The sequence below is a fragment of the Panthera pardus genome, unplaced genomic scaffold (genome assembly GCF_024362965.1).
Source record: "Panthera pardus isolate Hobbes unplaced genomic scaffold, ASM2436296v1 HiC_scaffold_8, whole genome shotgun sequence".
Taxonomy (NCBI): domain Eukaryota; kingdom Metazoa; phylum Chordata; class Mammalia; order Carnivora; family Felidae; genus Panthera; species Panthera pardus.
In genome coordinates, this window is record NW_026527013.1 from 63538716 (window position 1) to 63558552 (window position 19837).

General features: G+C 51.0%; 1 protein-coding gene across 1 annotated transcript in view; it reads left to right on the forward strand.

The window, feature by feature from the left end:
- ABCA13 (ATP binding cassette subfamily A member 13) overlaps nt 1-19837 on the forward strand; it is a 396309-nt gene that overhangs the window by 285657 nt on the left and 90815 nt on the right. Inside the window, exons 49-53 of the mRNA XM_019450998.2 lie at nt 2777-2831; nt 4363-4540; nt 6219-6334; nt 11670-11826; nt 17255-17508. Coding sequence (XP_019306543.2) covers nt 2777-2831; nt 4363-4540; nt 6219-6334; nt 11670-11826; nt 17255-17508 — 760 coding nt within the window. The remainder of the gene's footprint in view (nt 1-2776; nt 2832-4362; nt 4541-6218; nt 6335-11669; nt 11827-17254; nt 17509-19837) is intronic.

The following is a 19837-nucleotide window of genomic DNA, read 5'->3' on the forward strand; positions in this document are numbered from 1 at the left end:
CTCAGGTCCTAGCGAGTGTCACCAGCGCGGGAAGAGATCTCTGTTCAAGAGAACATGTATGCACGTCACTGTCGTACCATCAGAGAACTTGCATTAAGTCGGAGCCTCTGTGTAAGAAGAGGGGAAACACTTGTAGCTGAGGACACGGTGGTGGCCATCCTGTGTGTCCCCTGGGAATGGTGGGGGAATCGGATAACATGAGACTTTGGACTTTACTGTAAAGGCAGGTGTCTTATGTCCAGGTAAAAAAAAAATAGCGACTCTGTGTTTCCTTTATGTTTCTCCTTGGAAATCCTCTGGAGCTGCTGGTGGAGAAGGGTGGGATGCTGGGGAGAGGTGTGCATGTCCCGTGGTCCAGAGCGGGGGTGTGATGTGTGGTGTGGGGGGGGGGCGTGGAAGGGGAGACCCTGACACCTTCTCGGATGTGTCGCGGGGGGTGACGGGAGACTTGGTTAGGATGATGTAAGTTTGAGTCTGGTGACTGGGGGCAGGATGGGGACATTAATGGTCCTGGATGAGCTGGGGACTCCTGGCTGGGCCTGCGTTTCTCCCAGACGAGGAGGGAAATCGAGCTCCAGAAGCGGGATCCTGCTTCATCCCAAGTAGGAGAACTGCGGTTCAGTCCTGGTACTAACCACCTGCAAGGGAGCGCAGACCCCACGTGGCGGTGGCCTTCAGATACCAGCTACACCCCCAGGGTCCCGGGCTGCCCCTCCCTCTGACCGGCTGGCTGTAACTTTGAGGGGCCCCAGGACCCCATCCGCTCCGACAGGTCACCAGAACGGCTCACGGCATCAGGACGGCACTGCGCGTACGACTCGTGTTCATGAGAAGCGTGCAAATCGTCAGGGCCAGCCTCACGGTCTGGGGCGGACGCACACCCCCGTGCCCTCTTCCCCGGAAGCCCCAGAGGTCAGCGGGACCACCGCGCCAGCCTTCTAGTCATGTGATTTGCTATATGTTTTGAACCTGGCTCCTTGGACAAAATCTATCCTCCAGAACATTATGGACCGAGTTCGTTTCCTTGCCTCGTGGCGGTTCTTTAGCTGTCAGAAAGTGCGTCATGCTGGTCTTGCCCAAGTGTGTGTGTGTGTGTGTGTGTGTGTGTGTGTGTGTGAGTGTGTGTGTATCTTCAGGTTCATCGAGTCCAAGATCCTCCCATATTTCTAGAAGCATCCGCTTCCCAAGCCCTCGTCAGCTAACCGCGTTTCTCTGCATGCTGTCTGATCTAGAAAGCTCTCATTCCTGTGCGCAGCCAGGAGCCACACGAAGCACTGAATACACACGCCTCCCACTCCCAGCACCCAGCGGGACACTTGCCTCATCTGGGAGGGCCCCACAGTTTTGTAAGCCTCTGCACAGCCTGCTGACGGTGTCTGTCCCTGCACAGCATGAGCAGGGCCGCCCGAGAGCTAGAGGGTGTGGGGGCTGGCACGTATTGTGAGGAGGGGTGACGCTAAGCTCAGGGAAAGAGACAGATGGGAGGAAAACAGGTGTTACGGGTCCAGACAGGCAGGGAGCCAAGACCACACAACTCTGTTCAGGACACACGTGTAAATAAATCCAGTGCATGATGCAATCTAGGAAACCGCACGGCCGGCATTCGGCACACACAGTGCGAGCCCCCAGCAGAACATCTGGAAGATAGTAATTTAAAGTCAAAGAAATCATTCTGGAACACTGCACAGTGGGCTTGCTGAACCAGGAGGCTCCACCATTCTTTCTGCTGTGAAAGAAGTTGCTTCGGCCTGTGGCTGAGTCCACGACGGATGGGGAAAAGCTGGCATCACCGGAGGGGGGAGCAGGTGGCCCGTGAATGGAAGTCAGGACTCTTTGGTGGCAAAGCCGTGGGGTGTTTGGAGAACTGTAGCGATTTTCAGTTCTGTACCTTTTAATTTATTTATGTTTACTCCTACCCCTGCGGTGTTTCTGGAAGGATTTAATATGCTGCCGTAAGAGAATGCAAAACACGATAATGGGCTTCATTAAGGGAGCCCAAAGGGAAGAGGAACACAGGCTGCTCAGGAACCGTGCCCGTGGAGGTGGCCCCCACACATGTAGCTGCGGGCATTTGAAACAGCCAATCAGAGGAGGGAAACTGACTGGCTCACGTTGGACAATAAGGTGAAACACAAGTCCTTTGCCTCAAGTTCCGGAGTCCTGGGTACCCAACGGGCTGCCATCGGCTGGGGTAGGGAAGGCCGTGTGACGACACGAGCAGCCTTTATGGTAAGATCCTTAAAACTGAGAAGTTGGTGGCGATTTCTCCATGTTGGCTGTTGTCTACACTAACGCACAAGCCCCCGGAAGTCGAACGATGAAAAACCGAAGAAGGGGTTCCACGCACGCAGCTGGGCCATTGAGACGGTTCGGTTTTCGCTCTGTCTAGACGTGGCTTGGTCGAGAGGGGAAGTTTTGATTATTGCCCTGGTTCCATCGGATAATCCCCTTGCCTGTTGTAATTTAGTCTTTCTGAGTCCATTCCTCCACCCCCACAAAATGTGGCTAATGTATCATTTCCGCCACAGGGATGCTTATAAGGATTGGACCATAAAACGTCAGCCCCGCGCCTGCCGTGCGAGGCACGTCCTGAACGTGCTGGTTGTTTCTGACAACAGGACTTCAGGGTCCCCGCCCTGGCCAGGATGCACAGTGCATTTGCCCTTCTGGGTCCCCATGGGTCACGCCTGGACCGAGCGGACAGGAGGCGCCTCCTGGGCATGGGGTCTGCTCACCGTGCGGGCAGAGGGCTCACCTCTCCATTTTTCCTTCACAGGAGTGACTCTGTACAGCCACCCGTACGGAGGGGCCTTGATGAACGAGGACAAGATGTGAGTCTCGGGACCACTGGGTGAGGGCAGAACAGAGTCTTGGGGTGGCTCCAGGGTGCCGGCCTGCTGCATTTGTGCGGAGTGGTGCTGGCCTGGGCGCTTCTTTGCAAAGTGTAAAGAAAATGAGTGTTAAGAAGGGAATGTGCACTGACCGAGTTTAAAACATGAGCTTATCCTACACCCCAGTTTTTCTAAGTCAAAATTGTCTAAGGGAGTGAACTTCCTGAAGTTCAGGGGCCCCACATCTTCCAGACACTTTTTTGGGGTAGAATGGCTTTTTTTTAAAAAAAGATTTTGTTTTTTTAAGTCCTTTCTACCCACAATGTGGGGCTCGAATTCACAACCCCGTGATCAAGGCTCACACGCTCCACTGACTGAGCCAGCCAAGCACTTGGGGTACAGTCTTTTTTTAAAAAATGTTTTTAGAGTTTATTTATTTTTGAGAGAGACAGAGAGAGAGAGAGAGAGAGAGAGAGAGAGAGTATATGAGTGGGGAAGGGGCAGAGAGGGAGACACAGAATCCTAAGTAGGCTCCAGGCTCTGAGCTGTCAGCACAGAGTCCAACGCGGGGCTCGAACTCACAAACCTCGAGATCATGACCTGAGCTGAAGTCGGATGTTCAGCCATTGAAACACCCAGGCGCCCCACTTGGGGTAAGTCTTAAACACGGTGTTCGTGTAGTGAGCATAGTGAGGCCTTCTGGAGAGTTCCCCATGCCAGACTTTGCTCACAGACACATGGAGTCACGGGTGGTGATAAAGCCACTCATCTCCCCATTCAGAGCGAAGTGTTAGTTCCCGTTCCCTCCTAGAAGCTGGGATGCTTCTTCCTGTCTTCTCCTTTCCTCTCTCCCTTCCCCGTGGTGCAGCTGACACCGGCCACAAGTGTAGCTGTGGGCTCGTTGGGTAAGAGAAGATGCCACACAGTGGACACTTTGCAATGAGCCGTGTCTTTCCGTCGGCCACCTTCGTGTGCTGATTGTGGCTAGGGAGGGGTCAGTCCAGTTAAAAAATGACCAAGAAAGTACACTGTGTGTGTTATCACAATTATTACTACACCTCTCTCTGTTACAAAATTGTTTTGATATTTTGAGAGACAAAATTCAGAGATGGGCCAGCCACCTGTGGATCCACAGCTAATGCCCCCTCCCCGCCCCTGCAGGTGTCCCAGCATACAGATGCATGTGGTTCTGGCGTGGCCGGAGGCCACGGCTCCCTGTGGACGCCACGCTGCGGAAGTTTATCATTTTAGTCTAGAGTGAACTCCAAGATGGGCAGACTCTGAAATGTCCCCTCACTTTGCACCCTTCAGTTGTGCCTTCTAGAAGCTGGGAGCATCGCCTACACCTCCTCAAAGGGCCGTTGAGGGGACTCAGGGGCAGAGTTCTCGCGCTTAGCCAGCGTGCCCTATGCCCCTTAACTTCCTGATTAGTGGTTTTCAGTGCTCTCCCCCTCATCACTGGTTGTCACCAAGGGAAAGAAGACGTGTGCCCTTCCTGTGACCCTGACGAGCTGTTGTGTTGTGCCCGCAGCATGGAGAGCATCCGTCAGTGTGGCGTCGCCCTCTGCGTCGTGCTGGGCTTCTCCATCCTGTCGGCGTCCATCGGTAGCTCCGTGGTGAGGGACAGGGTGACCGGAGCCAAGAGGCTGCAGCACATAAGTGGCCTCGGCTACAGGACGTACTGGCTCGCTAACTTCCTGTATGACATGGTAGGAACTGGGAACGGTGTGCTGCGTGCCTGTATGCCAGGGCTGTGTGCGTGTGCGTGTGTTAGGAGACCCCCGCTGCAGACTGTCCACAGAAGAACGGGTCATTGCGTTGGTAAGAACGGTTCAGGTCCAGTGTCCGTCTGTCATCCGGGGCGGATGGCTTCCTGAGAAAGAGGACCAACCAGCTGCACACGGGAGCTCTGGGAACTCACGGACCTGCCCGCGAATGCAGAGTCTCCTACCCGGAAGATGAGATCATAATCCTCTGTGATGTGCTCTTTTCAAGGGGCTGGAAGGGGAGGTGATAAAAAGCATTAGAACTGACCCACCGTCCACATGCACGTGACCCCCACCCCCCACCCCGACCACAGCCTGATGTGTTCTCCAGGTGTTCTGCCCTCCAGGTCACTGTCTTCTGTCCGGAGGACAGCACTGGTGCCCTTTGTCCCCCAGGCCTGCAGGCATTTATCTGGATTCAAGGTCCTCCTCGTAGGAAAGCAATAGCTTGTCCTCGTGACCGCAGCTTTCTCGGGGGAGGAGGAGTAGGCGTCCCGGGAGAGAAGAGCGTGCGAGGTGGGGGCGGGTGTCTCCCGGACCCCAGCAGTCCTTCTCCCCCTTTCTGCAGCCCTTACCTGATTATCCCCTTGTCCCTGCCGCTCAGTGTGTTTCTGCCCTGCGATGCCTGCCTTGGGGCTCAAGGGCAGGGAGGAGGGCTTTCTTCCTGGGTGACTGTGCCCCATCCTCTTCCGATTGTTTCCTGCCTGTTACATGGATTAAATCGCTCATTTAGTGGGTAGTTAGGGGTCCTCACCGGGGCAGGGAGTGTCCCTGGTGCTGGGGATAAAGCCGTGACCAAGGCAGAGAAGTTCTCCGCCCCCCTGGAGACTGTATTCTCACCAGGGGAAGCAGGAAACAAACAGACCGACACGCAAGATCTGGGTGGCTTGGGACTAGAGTTATTGAGAGGGTGACTTAGATCAGGAGGCTGGGAAAGGACTCTCGGGGGGACAGCGTGGGAGCTGAGCTCTGAGAGGGAGGAGGCAGCCCGGTGGATGGTGTGAGAAAAGGCTCTGGGAGGGGCTCCAGGAGGAGAGCAGCAGGCGTGTGGCCCTTCCTGGGCCACTCTGATCAGTGTGGGGGCCCCCGGGAGGGGTCTGTAAGGCGGCCTCTGCCTTACTGTCCTCGAGTCCAGGTGTGGGAAGAAACCACGTGTCCTGGAAGGTGTCTGGGTTCCCGGACCCGTCCCGAGGGGGGCAGGGGGCAGTGGCTGCAGTAGTTTCCAGCAGACCCCCGACGGGCGGTCTGTCTGTCCAGGTGCTGGAGCCTGAAGTCTGAGATCCAGGCGTGGTCGGGCCAGCTCCTCCCAAGGCGTCTGTCCCGGGCGCGTGGGTGGTGCTCCCTCCCCGTGTCCTACGTGGTCATCCCTCCATGTGTCCTGTTCTTATAAGGACACCAGTCATGTCGGATCAGGGTGTCTGCAGGGACCTCCTGTACCTTCATTGCCCCTTTTGAGGCACGTCTTTGGATACAGTCCCTTCCGGAGGTCCCAGGGCTTCAGCATATGTGTGGGGGGTGGGGACACAGTGGGGACACAGTCCTGCCGGGACTGTGACTCCTGGGGGCGAACCCCACTTTACAGACCGGTCGAGACGCCACCCCCTTTTTCTTGTTTCCCCAGATCTTTTACCTGGTTACCGTGGGCCTGTGCGTCACCGTCATTGTCGCCTTCCGGCTGACGGCGTTCACGTTCCGCAAGAACTTGGCAGCCACGGCCCTCCTGCTGGGGCTTTTCGGGTATGTGACGAGAGACGCGGCTGCAGAATTACGGTTTGTTTTCTGGAAGAGAAAGCCCCCTGGGATGGCTTGCAACCCGCTGTCGGCTTCATGATTTTCTCTCTTTTCAAGCAATTACGGTGCTTCTGGTAGGGACGCACGGCAGAGGGACTGGAGCAGGGGGAGGAGCACCCCGTGGGCGGCCCGGCTGGGACGGGGGTGGCGTGGGCTGTCGCCGCACGGCCCCCCAGCCGTCGGCCACGCTCGGGCGGTTGGAAGTGGATTCTCGGTTACTCTCGCTCTGACATTCATCTGGAGCTCAGACACAGAATCCACTTAGCTCCAAAATTGCCTTTCACAGGAGCGTCTCCCACGAAGCCTCCCGTCTGGCACGTTTTTCCCTCTCCCGCGACGTTAGCGGTCTGGAAATTTGCTGTCTACCTATATCACTTTTCTCAGAGGAAAAGCAGCAAAAGAGGAAAAGTGACTTGACAGACTTCTTATTTTCTTCTTAAACTTTATTCATTTTGAGAGAGAGAGAGCATGTGCAGGGGGAGGGGCAGAGAGAGAGGAAGAGAGAGAGAACCCCAAGCAGGCTCTGTGCTGTCAGCACAGAGCCCCACGCGGGCCTCGATCCCATGAGCCGTGAGACCACGACCTGAGCCGAAACTGCGAGCCGGACGCTTAACCGACTGAGCCACCCAGGCGCCCCCGGAGTGTTCCTTTTTATCTTTATCCAGGATCTTTGCTAGGGCTCCCCAAATTATACCCACCTAGTATCAAGAATATCTAATTATGTCTCTTCTTACACGTTGGGCATGTGTCTAGATCCGGGCTGAGCATGTGAGAGATCCTTGCTGAGAGCAGGGAAAGTGATGAACACGCTAATTCATTATAATTCGAGCCTAATGATTTGTGAAGACAACGCATTCTGCTTTATTTCCGCCCAAGATGACAAGTAAAATGAGTTTACACACATCACAGTCGGGCCCAAAGCATTTATTTGGGGACGGAGTTCATCGTCAACAAGGATATGTCATTGTTAGCTGACTGGATGGATGGATAGCTGGCTGGGAGAGAGAGAGAGAGAGACAGACAGGACAGACAGACAGACCTTTCTGGGAAGATTGATATGGCCACTAACTCTGTGGCCTTGGGAGGAGTAATTAATCACTCCCTCTACACCTTGTCTTCTTCAGTGTAGAGCTTCAATTCTGTGCCGGGAAGAGTAGACAGTTGATAGAAAGCTCACAGTGGGTGGCAAGAGGCCCCAGTTAATGAATTTGGGGCCCATTGTCCCAGCGAGAACCGTGCTAGTATTGGGAGGCAGTTTCGTTGTCAGGGGTAAAAGTGCTGACGGAACCTCCTGTTTGCTGTAGTCCGTGGGAAATTCGGGTTCCTGGATATAAAAGCTTAGTACGGGGATTCCCGCTTCTCTGGGGATGGTCTGATTTCAGTGCAGCGATCCCGTTGAGCGGGTGGTGTCGTCGTGGGTCCTGACGGTGTGGTTAAACAGACCTCGCTGTACCTTACTTTCAAGCTTCAGGAAGGCAGAGCTCGTGGGGTTTAAGGTAACAGACAAGATCAAACGGTTAGACATTCCTGAGAAACGTGGAGGAGTGGTCGCGGAGCTTGTTTTTCTCGTGAGTGCCTTTGCCAGCCTGGGAGGAGCCCTGACCAGTCACCGCATGTGCGGCCACAGCATTTTCCTGGGAACTGGGGGACGCTCCCAGGTCCTTGCCACACATCCCGGGCCAGCCGGGGTGCTGCCGCTCGGGTGAAGGATCCAGGACTTGGACGGGGGTGTCTGTAAAGGTAGCAGGCGGGGTCGGAGGCCAGGGGACCCCGGGGGAGAAGAACTCCGGGGAGGCCAGCTGGGATCTTGAGGCAACATCCCCGAGGCCGCAGGTTTCCTTGTCATTTACACGGGGTTCTTTCTTTGCCGGGACCCAGGTTGGGCAGGGGTGTCTGCTCACCCCTGTCCAGGGAGGGAGGTGTGGAAAGCTGGAGCTGGGAGTCGGGAAGGCTGGGCCCCAGAGTGCCCTGTGGCCTGAGGACGTGGCAGGTGTTAAAAGGGGCTTGGAATTACATGGGGTTTGGAATCTGAAGAAATTAGGGGTCAGGTATGTACACAGAGTCTCAAAGAGACACAGAAGAAAATACCCAGTGACAATTGTCTTGTTTTCTTCCTTCCGGCTCTGTCTAGCCAGGAAAACGTGGTATTTAAGCTGGAGGGTGCGAATTAGCAGCAAAACGAGGCAAGGAATGCCAGAAAGGGAATCTAGTATCTGTGAACAGTGGAAACTGTAAGAACATATTTGGTGCATGTTCCGCACTAATGGATTGTGAAGACAGGCCACGGGGGCCTGTTCCACGTCTTGGAAAATTCACGTGGTGTGGACGAGAGGCTGGCTTTCCCAGGGAGGAAAACCCCATAAATTCCACAGTAAGCGTGAGCAGCAGACCCCTGCCCAGCAAATGCTAAAGCCATTAAAAGGATATAATATTGTATTTAATAAAAGAGTAGAGATTGGCACAAGCCGCTGTAGATTTCACCAAAAGATAAATTAGGCTCTAGAAGCCTATTTAACTTCTAAAAAATTTTTTTTAGTGTTGATTTATTTTTGAGAAAGAGAGAGACAGAGTGTGAGTCAGGGAGGGGCAGCGAGAGAGGGAAACACAGAATCCGAAGCAGGCTCCAGGCTCCGAGCTGTCAGCACAGAATCCAACATGGGGCTCGAACCCATAGACAGTGAGATCATGACCTGAGCTGAAGTCAGACACTTAACCGACTGAGCCACCCTGGCGCCTGGTCCCTCATGTTCTGATGGGGGCTCTGGGCTTCCTGGTGGGATCTCGAGGCAGCCATGTTCCTGGATTGTGCTCCTGAGGATGACACATTGGCCGAGTGCGATATACATAATCCTGCTGCACCTTGTGCTGGCCACGTCCCGTCAGATGCCCCGTGAGGTGTTGCTACCCCAACGCCCCCAAACCCCAGTCGCACATTTGACGGAGAGACTTGGCTGGATGCCGTGTCCTATGAGGAGCAAGAAGGGCTTGGCCTTTTGTTGCAGAGGCGTGAGAGGACCGACGTGTTCACCTTCAGCTGCTTAGAGAGCTGTCCTGTGGAAAAGGAACGCGACTTGTCACTGTTGCAGAATCTGGCCTTTGGATCAGGAGTTTATTTAAAGAGATTTTCGGTTCACTCATAAGAGGGAATTTTATAGCAGTTATTTACAGCTGCCCCGAAATTTAACTCACAGATTGTTAATAACACTTACATTGACATTATAAAAATCATTTTGGGGGCGCCCGGGTGGCTCAGTCGGTTGAGTAACCGACTCTTGATTTTGGCTCAGGTCATGGTCCTTGGGTCGTGAGATTGAGCCCCGTGTTGGGGCTTATACGCTGAGCACAGAGCCTGCTTCAGATTCTGTGTCTTCCTCTCTGTCTGCTGCTTCCCCGCACTCGCTCGCTCTCTGTCTCAAAAATAAACTTTAAAAAATTTTTTAAATAAAATAAAATGAGAAAACACCAAACTTCTAAAAACCACAGTCCTCTGAAACCTCACATCATCAAAAATATTGTCAAGAGGGGGGCACCTGGGTGGCTCGGTAGGTTAAGTGTCCGACTTTAGCTCAGGTCATGATCTCATGGTCCGTGAGTTCGAGCCCCACGTCAGGCTCTGTGCTGACCACTCAGAGCCTGGAACCTGTTTCAGATTCTGTGTCTCCCTCTCTCTCTGCCCCTCCCCTGTTCATGCTCTGTCTCTCTCTGTCTCAAAAATAAATAAACGTTAAAAAAAATTTAAAAAAAATATTGTCAAGAGAAAGCTTGACCGGGGCGCCTGGGTGGCTCAGTCAGTTAAGCATCTAACTCCTGATTTCAGGTCAGGTCATGATCTCACAGTCGTGGGATTGAGCCCCACGTCAGGCTATGCGCTGACAGCGTGGAGCCTGCTTGGGATTCTCTCTCTCTCTCTCTCTCTCTCTCTCTCTCTCTCTCTCCCCTCTCCCTCTGTCCCTCCCCCACCCACGCTCTCTTTCTCTCTAAAAAAAATTTAAAAAAGAAAAAAAACCCCACATTGGATACTATTGTTTCATGTGCTTGTCAAGGCAGGTGCCTGAGGGAGCACAGCACTTGAGCTATGCCCCCAGAAGGGACGGTCAGGGTGTTGTGGTGTCGTGGGAACGGGCTGTTTGATTTCTGTCTCTGCTGCTTTACTTCGTAGGTAGGTGTTGACAGTTCAAAGCACCAAGGGGTCCTGACCTACCTCTTGGGTAGCTAATTTAATTTAATTATTTACTCATAATTTGATTCCTCGGCACGGCAGCTGTTTAAGAACACTTGCTTAAAAGCGTTCACTTGCACTTTGCACATTCTGGAATAATTTCCATCGTTGCCCAAATTCTGAGGCAGATTTTCGTGGCGAGAAGCTGCTGGAACTGTGTATGACTTTATGTACGCTATTATATTTATTATAGTTTCTGGGATATGAGGATGGGTCCTTTGACCCAAGGGCTCATTCTGATGCCACGGATTCCTATGGAAAAGGAATTAATAGCCCCCTCGGTGGGTGGGGCCTGGCTCTCACCATTTGGGGGTCTTAGACTCTCCAGAGCTACTTAACAGATTAAGGAAACCCCGGGCATTCAGAAGGCACTTGAGTATTTCAGGCGAAGTTGCTAAATCACGCTAAGAAAATGGTGACACATTTGCCTCAAGCGTGTAAAGAGCACGTGGGGACGTGGGAGAAAGGTTGGGTTTATTTTATCATTATTTTTTAAATTATTTTTTTCTAATATTTATTTATTTTTGAGAGAGAGAGAGAGAGAGAGAGAGCGAGCAGGGGAGGGGCAGAGAGAGAGGGAGACACAGAATCCAAAGCGGGCTCCAGGCTCTGAGCTGTCAGCACAGAGCCTGACGTGGGGCTCGAACTCACGAACCATGGGATCATGACCTGAGTCGAAGTCGGACGCCCAACTGACTGAGCCACCCAGGCGCCCCTAAACAGGAACCATTTGTGCTTTACTGGTGAGGATCGGAGGAAAGAAGCAAGACCCAGGCTCGCCCCTTTGAGGGAGGGGCATGAGGACGTCCGCAGACTTCCTCCAGGTCGGGGAGTCCTAGGTGCAGGTGCACGTGTGGCCCAGGGGTTGACCCTACCCAGTGTTGCTGCCGTTATACCCAGTGCTCCCTGTAGCCTCGCAAGTGAGCTGTGTGTTCAGGGGGATTTGTTGTCAAAACCGTAATGTGTCTCCGTTCACCGAGTGAGAAGCCACCAGGCCAACCAAAGTCTATGCTTCCGTCTTGTCACGGGAAAACACACATGATTTTTCCCTTTATTCCTTAGATATGCGACTCTCCCATGGATGTATCTGATGTCCAGAATCTTCTCCAGCTCGGACGTGGCGTTCATCTCCTACGTGTCCCTGAACTTCATCTTTGGGCTCTGCACCTTGCTGATGACCATCATGCCCAGGCTGCTGGCCATCATCTCCAAAGCTCAGGTCAGTGGGCGCCAGCTTCACCGCCCGGGGCACCCCGAGGACGTGCGTGTTGGCTCCTGCCCCTGCCGTTGGTTTTCCAGCTGGAAGGAAAGGACGACGTGGCAGTGTGCACTGTCTTTAACCACCGGGAAGAGACACCGACCCTGATTAACCCAAACCCGTGCGCCATTAGGAGACCCGTGCTCAGGCCTGGCAAGAACTGACCCAAAACACACAGTTTGTGCTGCTGCGTTAGCGAGGGCAGGCCCATGTTCGCCGCCGTGTCTCTGTTTGTTGATGAATTATTGATAGGCGCTTGCAAGGGCGAATGAAGGCATGAAACGTGTCCTGTCCAAAAGTGTCAGGAATAGGGGTCAGGCGCTCCTCTCTGGGCGGTCACATGCTTGCTATGGGTTGGGAACACTGCCGTGACTCACCATGCTCTGCGACCGCAGGAGGGCTGGACCAGGGCGTGGATCTGCCCCCTTCCCTGTGAGCCCCGGAACATCCCTGGTTTGGTCACTTTCCGAGTGTGCCCTGAGAAGGGCCTCCATTTCCCCCTGTGTGACAGTGAGAGGATGCGTCTCGAAGCCTCTCTCCCCCAGGCGCTCACATTAGTGAGTCACTTTTTGGGTTCCATCCATCCGTCAAGCTGGATCTGGTGGTGTCCCGGTCATGCACCTGCCCCCCGTCTCCTCCCCCTGAGCCGGCCTGGGTCTTGTCTGCTTTACCCCGCCTCGGTCTCCCCTGCACTTCCCCTGGGGACCGATGTCAGTTTGTACTTAGTTGTGTCGTTTTCTTCCCTGCTTTCCGCTCCCAGCATCCTCCACTGTCCCTTCCGACTCCCTGCTGTCTGCCTGGACTCAGATTCCTTAGGCGTCCAGGTGTGTGATTGACCGGTGAGCCGAGAAGTTGGTCCAGAAAGGGCTCACCCTCCAGTGCTGCTGGCCTGTCTCAAGCGAGTCGGGGACTGATGCCTGCCTCATCGGGGCAGGCTCACGTCCTCGGGCCTGGGCTCGCGGAGACCCTCGATGTTCCAGGGGTGGCTAACACTGTCTCCTGGTGTTCTGCCCCACGTTGGCGTGGAAGCAGCAAGTACGGAAACAGTCGCTATGCATTCGATGGAGGAAACGATCTGTTTGGGGCAGTTTTGCAGATCAGGTGTTGATGCTGATCTGTACTAATGTGTAGCCTTTGTGTACAAAACCCTAATACAACGATCAGGCTTTAGCTAGAGGAGGACACTGAAGGTAGAGGAAATAGTACACACCTTCCCTCCCAGCCCGCCGGCTGTCTGCCAGGACCCAGGCCTCGCGGGGGTCCTCGGGAGCTGTCAGGTGGGAAAGAAAGTGGACTCGGGAGACATTCCTGCTGGTGGGAAGGGCGAACCCTAGGGGACAAGATCACAGGAAGAAAGGGGAGGAGGCGAGATCATCTGGACCCAGAGAGGAAACGAGTCGGGAGCCTTTGTGTCCGTGACCTGCCAGCACAGAGGTCAGCTCCGGTTACAAACAGCATCGCCGATCTGGAGAGAGATCAGTGCGCAACAGGTTGTTTGCAGGACAGTGGGCCACGCTCGATCGTTAACAAATAGTAAGAGAGATCTTACTGTGTTGCCAAGGTCGTTCGTTCCCTTTGCGCTCTATTTGGATATTATTTATTTAAGAAAACCAACATCATAAAGGGGTGATTTCAAATACTCACTTGTAAGCGTCAGAGCAAAATACATATGTTCTTATAGAATCAATCAGAGCTGACTGGGTTCTCAGATCGTCCTTACGAGGCAGTGAACCAGGTTGTATTAACCATCGTGCCTCTAAACTGTGATGTGAATCGGGGTGTTGTAATTTTTACCAAATCACAGTTTTTAAGCTGATTTTTTTTTTAATTTTAAATGGGTTTTCAGTTTTGAGAGAGAGAGGAAGAGAGTGAAGGAGGGGCAGAGAGACAGGGAGACACAGAATCTGAAGCAGGCTCCAGGCTCTGAGCTGTCAGCACAGAGCCCAACAGGGGGCTTGAACTCACCAACTGTGAGATCATGACCTGAGCCGAAGTCGGACCCTTAACTGACCGAGCCCCCCAGGTGCCCCGAGCTGACCTCTATAGAAAATGCCTTTTGAGTCTAACTCACGATCTCAAACAGCTTCCTTTCCCGCTGGGAGAATCTCTGTGTTTCAGGGGAGGGAGGTCAGTGGAGGAAAAACTCAAGAGTTTCAGTAACTTATTTCTTTGCACGCTCCATCAGTTTGCAGTTACTTTAAATAAGACATGTATGGATTGTTATCCCCTGAATTTGGGCAGCTGTCTCTCGTCATATATGTGGCTTATCTGTCAGTTCAGTTCAGCGTCTGTGCACCACCAACAGCTTTGTTCTTGTTGGCATAACTGTGAATTCCTTAAGGCAGATGTGAAGTCCTCATCGTTAATGTGTGGCTTCCTTGGAACCCCTGGGGGGCTCAGCTGGTTGAGCGTCCGACTTCGACTCAGGTCATGATCTCACGGTTGGTGAGTTCGAGTCCCATGTCAGGCTCTGTGCTGACAATGCAGTGACTCTCTTTCTCTCCCTCTCTCCCTGTCCCTCTGTCTCTCTCTCAAAATAAATAAACTTATTTTTTTTTTAAATATGAGGCTTCCTTAGTTACCAGTTCCTGAGTCAGAAACTGTAGTATTCTACTGTTTCTACATTATAACCAGTGACAGAAAATCCTTTCATGTGGTACATTGTTTGATTCAGGGACACAGTTTTATGAAAACTGGGATTAATAAGTCCTAGTAGGACTGGTTGAAATCTATAAGGAGTGGTAGGAAGTCAAGACAAGAGCTAAGGGACAAGTAGATGAAGCTTTCATGACTTTCCCGTGTCTCTATGCAAAAGACAATAAGCCCTAATGAAACAATTCATGCCCCTTTCTTGAATTTTCTGTTGCTCCCAAATGACATAATTTAAAAAATATTTTTTTCAATCTTTATTAATTTTTTGACAGATAGAGACAGAGCATAAGTAGGGGAGGGGCAGAGAGAGGGAGACACAGGATCCGAAGAGGCTCCAGGCTCTGAGCTGTCAGCACAGAGCCCGACGCGGGGCTCGAACTCACGAACTGCGAGATCATGACCAGAGCCGAAGTCAGATGCCAACTGACTGAGCCACTCAGGCCCCCCACCAAATCACATTATTTAAGACTACATTTATACAAGTCCAGCTGTCAGTTTTCATTGTAAGGGAAAACTGGACATTGTCCAGCATGAAATAGACAATTGATGATTTTGTAAACTTTAATGGTGATACGGTATGCCCCCTGCTGTGTATTATAGTGTATACAGTATGATGACTTTGCACCCTTTTAAAATATTACTGTTCAGATTAGTTTTTGAATTTGACCATAAAGAGACAGTGACATTGAACCCATAATTCTTGAGCCTTAATTCTTGATTGTATTTCCATAGCTTTGTCTGGCAGGAAGTTAATGTGGTCTTCCTGGGTTATGTGCTTAGCTACCCCCGTCTTTAAAAGTCAGCTGAAAAGACCACTTTGCAGTGAATTTTCTCAAGGCTATGTTCCTTGGTGGAGAGATTTTATGCTTCGGGCCAGAAAGATCAGGGTCAAATCCTACCACAATGTGGCTTAAACACATTCATCAGCCCCTTGAGCGTGTTTCCTCAGTGGTAACTGGGTCTACCAGTCAGGACTTTGTACGTTTATGGAGGGAATGGACTGCAGTGATGTTCCATCAAGCTTCCAGTATGTGGTACTTACCAGGAAGTCCTAATGGACGATGATTAACACTCTGACAATTCTAACCTCATTATGGAATAGAGCTCACATTCATAAGACACCACACGGTAAGAAAAATAGTAAATTTTATGGCAGATACATACATTTATATGTATACATTTAAAAAAAAATTTTAATGTTTATTTTTGAGAGACAGAGACAGAGCGTGAGTGGGGGAGGGGCAGAGAGAGAGGGAGACACAGAATCTGAAGCAGGCTCCAGGCTCTGAGCTGTCAGCACAGAACTTGATGCGGGGGCTCGAACCCACGAACCACAAGATGACCTGAGCTGAAGTCGGCCGCTTAACCGACTGAGCCACCCAGGCGCCCCCATATGTATACATTTAATTTGAAAATGGTATTGTTCAAGTATGCAGCCTGTCCTATGTTGTTTTTTCTTTTCTTTGCAATCATCCATGTGATGTTTCCTACTGTTCTCTTATTCATCCTTGTCCTTGAAACAACACTTAAGAAAGACAACTATATGTATATATTAGAGTTTTTACTTATTTATTTTGAGAGAGACAGAGACAACACGAGTCGGGGAGGGGCAGAGAGAGGGAGAGAGAGAATCCTAAGCAGGCTCCGCACTGTCAGCACAGAGCCCGATGAGGGGCTCGAACCCACGAACTGTGAGATCATGACCTGAGCGAAACCTAGAGTCAGACGCTTAACTGACTGAGCCACCCAGACACCCTGACAACTACATATGTTTAACATTTACTGACGCTAAGTTTGAAGGGGGCATTTTACGTGTGATTAACATGTTCCCAGCGACAACTCCCAGTATTATCCACCCTTTTAAACACTCATGTTGCCTGTGACTAAGAGTGTCACTTATAACATTTGCCACAGGCCGGGTGGCTTGAACAACAGATATTTACTTCTCACCATTCTGGAGACTGGGCGTCAGAGATCAAGCTGCCTGTAGAATCAGGTCTTGGTTAGGACCCACTTCCTGCCTTGCAGACGACCTCCTCCAGCCGCGTCCCCGCACAGCAGAGACGGGAAATGCTGGTGTCTCTTCCTCTTCCTACGAGGGCACTGATCCCATTGTGGGGGCTCTGTTTTCATGACCTCGTCCAACCTGAATCACCTCCCTAAGGTCCAGCCTCGTAATACCGTCACGCTGGGGATCAGGGCTGGAACCATGCACTTGAGGGGCACAAACATTCAGTCCATAACTTTTCACCACGGGCCCCGCAAGTCCATGTCTGTCTCACAGGAAACGTACATCCATGCCATCGTAGCAGCCCCCAGAGTCTTCACTTACTCTAGCTTCAGCTCAGAAGTCTTCTCCGAGGTCTCCCCTAAATTGGGTGGAGGCAAGACTTCGTGATGCATCGTCAGACGGACTTCCTCTCCACCCATGAGCCTGTGAAGCAGACAAATTATGTATTTCCAAAGTACATCTGAGGTACAGGCTTAGGATAGACCTGCCTATTCCAGAAGGATAACTCGGAAGGAGGACGCAGGTTTGGGCTCCCACGCACGTCCACCCCTGGGCAATGCAATACCACTAGACCTGAGGCTTGAGGATCATTCTCTCTGGTTCCGTGGCTGCCCCCGCGTGTCGCTGAGTGGCTGGGGCAAGGGGGACCTGGCACATGGGACGGCCAGGGAGACACGGAGGGTTTCAAGAGCTGTCAGTCTCATGTCTCTTTCTTTCTCTACACAGAGTCTGCAGAACATCTATGACGTCCTCAAGTGGGTTTTCACCGTATTTCCTCAGTTCTGCCTGGGGCAGGGGCTGATCGAACTCTGCTACAACCAGATCAAGTACGACCTGACCCACAGCTTCGGCGTCGATTCCTACGTGAGCCCCTTTGAGATGAACTTCCTGGGCTGGACCTTCGTGCAGTTGGCCTCACAAGGCACCGTGCTTCTCATCCTGAGGGTTCTGCTGCACTGGGACCTTCTGCAGCGGCCGCGGTACGTCCCGCGGGGCTCAGCCTGGGAGGGCACCGACCTTTGACTGAAGAGGGAAAGAGAGCCCCATCCTGGAGATTGCAAGACAAGAAAATGCGTCCCGTCAGTGCTACACGAAGTTATAATGAGTGAAGATTGTGATTTTTTGTCGGGGTTTTTTTCCTCTTCTTTCCTTCTTCTCTTTTTTAATTTTTTTTAATTTTCTTTTTTTATTTTTTTAAGATTTACATCCAAATTAGTTAGCATATAGTGCAACGATGATTCCAGCAGTAGATTCCTTAATGCCCCTTGCCCATTTAGCCCAGCTCCCCTCCCACAATCCCTCCAGTAACCCTCAGTTTGTTCTCCATATGAGTCTCTTCGGTTTTGTCTCCCTTCCTGTTTTTATATTATTTTCGTTTCCCTTCCCTTATGTTCATCTCTTTTATCTCCTATGGGTACAGTCATATGATATTTGTCTTTCTCTGACTGACTCATTTCACTTAGCATAATACCCTCCAGTTCCATCCACGTAATTGCAAATGGCAAGATTTCATTCTTTTTGATTGTCGAGTAATACTCCATTGTGTGTGTGTATATATATACGTATGTGTATATATGTATATATATATATATACACATACGTATATATATGTATATATATGTATATATACATATATACGTATATATATATATATACGTATATATATACCACATCTTCTTTATCCATTCATCCATCGATGGCCATTTGGGCTCTTTCCACACTTTGGCTATTGTTGATAGTGCTGCTATAAACATGGGGGTGCATGTGTCCCTTCGAAACAGCACACCTATATCCCGTGGATAAATGCCTAGTGGTACAATTGCTGGGTCGTAGGGTAGTTCTATTTTTAGTTTTTTGAGGAACCTCCATACTGTTTTCTAGAGTGGCTGCACCAGCTTGCATTGCCATCTTCTTTTCTTTTTTGATCGCTGTGAGTCACCAACCCTAGGAAGGAGAACGTCAAAAGATAAAACACCAACCTGTGAGGGGATCGTTCCAATGGTTTCATTTTCCCCTGTGGAAAGCGCTCAATTTCCCAACATGTTGGGTGAATTTCGTTGGTACCATAACAACTCATTAAAAAAAATTTTTTTTTTACTGTTGATTTATTTTTGAGAGAGAGACAGAGAGTGGGGATAGGGGCAGAGAGAGAGGGAGACACAGACTCTGAAGCGGGTTCCAGGCTCCGAGCTGTCAGCACAGAGCCCGACGCGGGGCTCGAACTCACGAACCATGAGCTCATGACCTGAACTGAAGTTGGACGCATAGCCGACTGAGCCACTCAGGCACCCCTAATAGTTCTTAAATTTACATATACCCCATATATGAACCCATAATAATATAGAACTTATGTTTATGTTGATGTGTCTACTTATATAGACACACAATTATGTATACACACACGTCTCTGTTATTCTAAGTGGGATTTAAGTGGCTTTGCAAAGATGTCTAGAATATTGCCAGATGGCTGCCAAACAAATGTGCTTTCCTGGGTCGGCCTCACAGTGACGTGCCTCTCCCTCTGTGACCCATGTGGCCTGCGTCCACAGACTCGCTCTTTCCAGGAGCTGTGTGTTTCTCTCTAGATTCAACTGTGAGAGGGATCCTTCACAGAGAAATTACTAATGAGGACCATGTCCCTGGAGAGAACCTGTTGAGAATCACGGGCATATTACCAATATTTTGTGGTGAAGACTTTATAGACTTTTTCCTGTCCGTCCTCTCAAGGCACGCTTCCTTTATAATTCCCTCCAATCTGCTAAAGCAGTGAACCGCTTTGAATACAAATCCTAAAGGCTGTCTTGAACTGGGCACTTTCACTCTGGGGTCCATGGATTTCCAGTATCTGACTGAATTTGGAAGAGAATTCTGAGTGCTTTTCCAGCATAATTGGTTCCGTGATTGGCCCTCATGAGTTTAGTTGTTTTAAAACCTAAATTGTAGAATCCCCTTGGATGGATTTCAGGGTGCCCCAGTTTCCAGTAGCACCAAAAGACTTTTCTATTCTATTCTATTCTATTCTATTCTATTCTATTCTATTCTATTCTATTCTATTCTTTTATTTCATTCCATTCCATTGATTTTATTTTTTACTTATTTACTTTGTGAAAGAGAGAGAGAGCAAGCCAGGGAGGGGCAGAGAGAGAGAGGGATAGAGGGTATCCCAAGGAGGCTCCGAGCTCTCAGGGTGGAGCCCCACGTGGGTCTTGAAGTCACAAACTGTGAGATCATGACCCCAGCTGAAACCAAGAGTCAAGATGCTTAAATGACTCAGCCACCCAGGCCCCCCGAAAGATTTCTTTTTCAAAG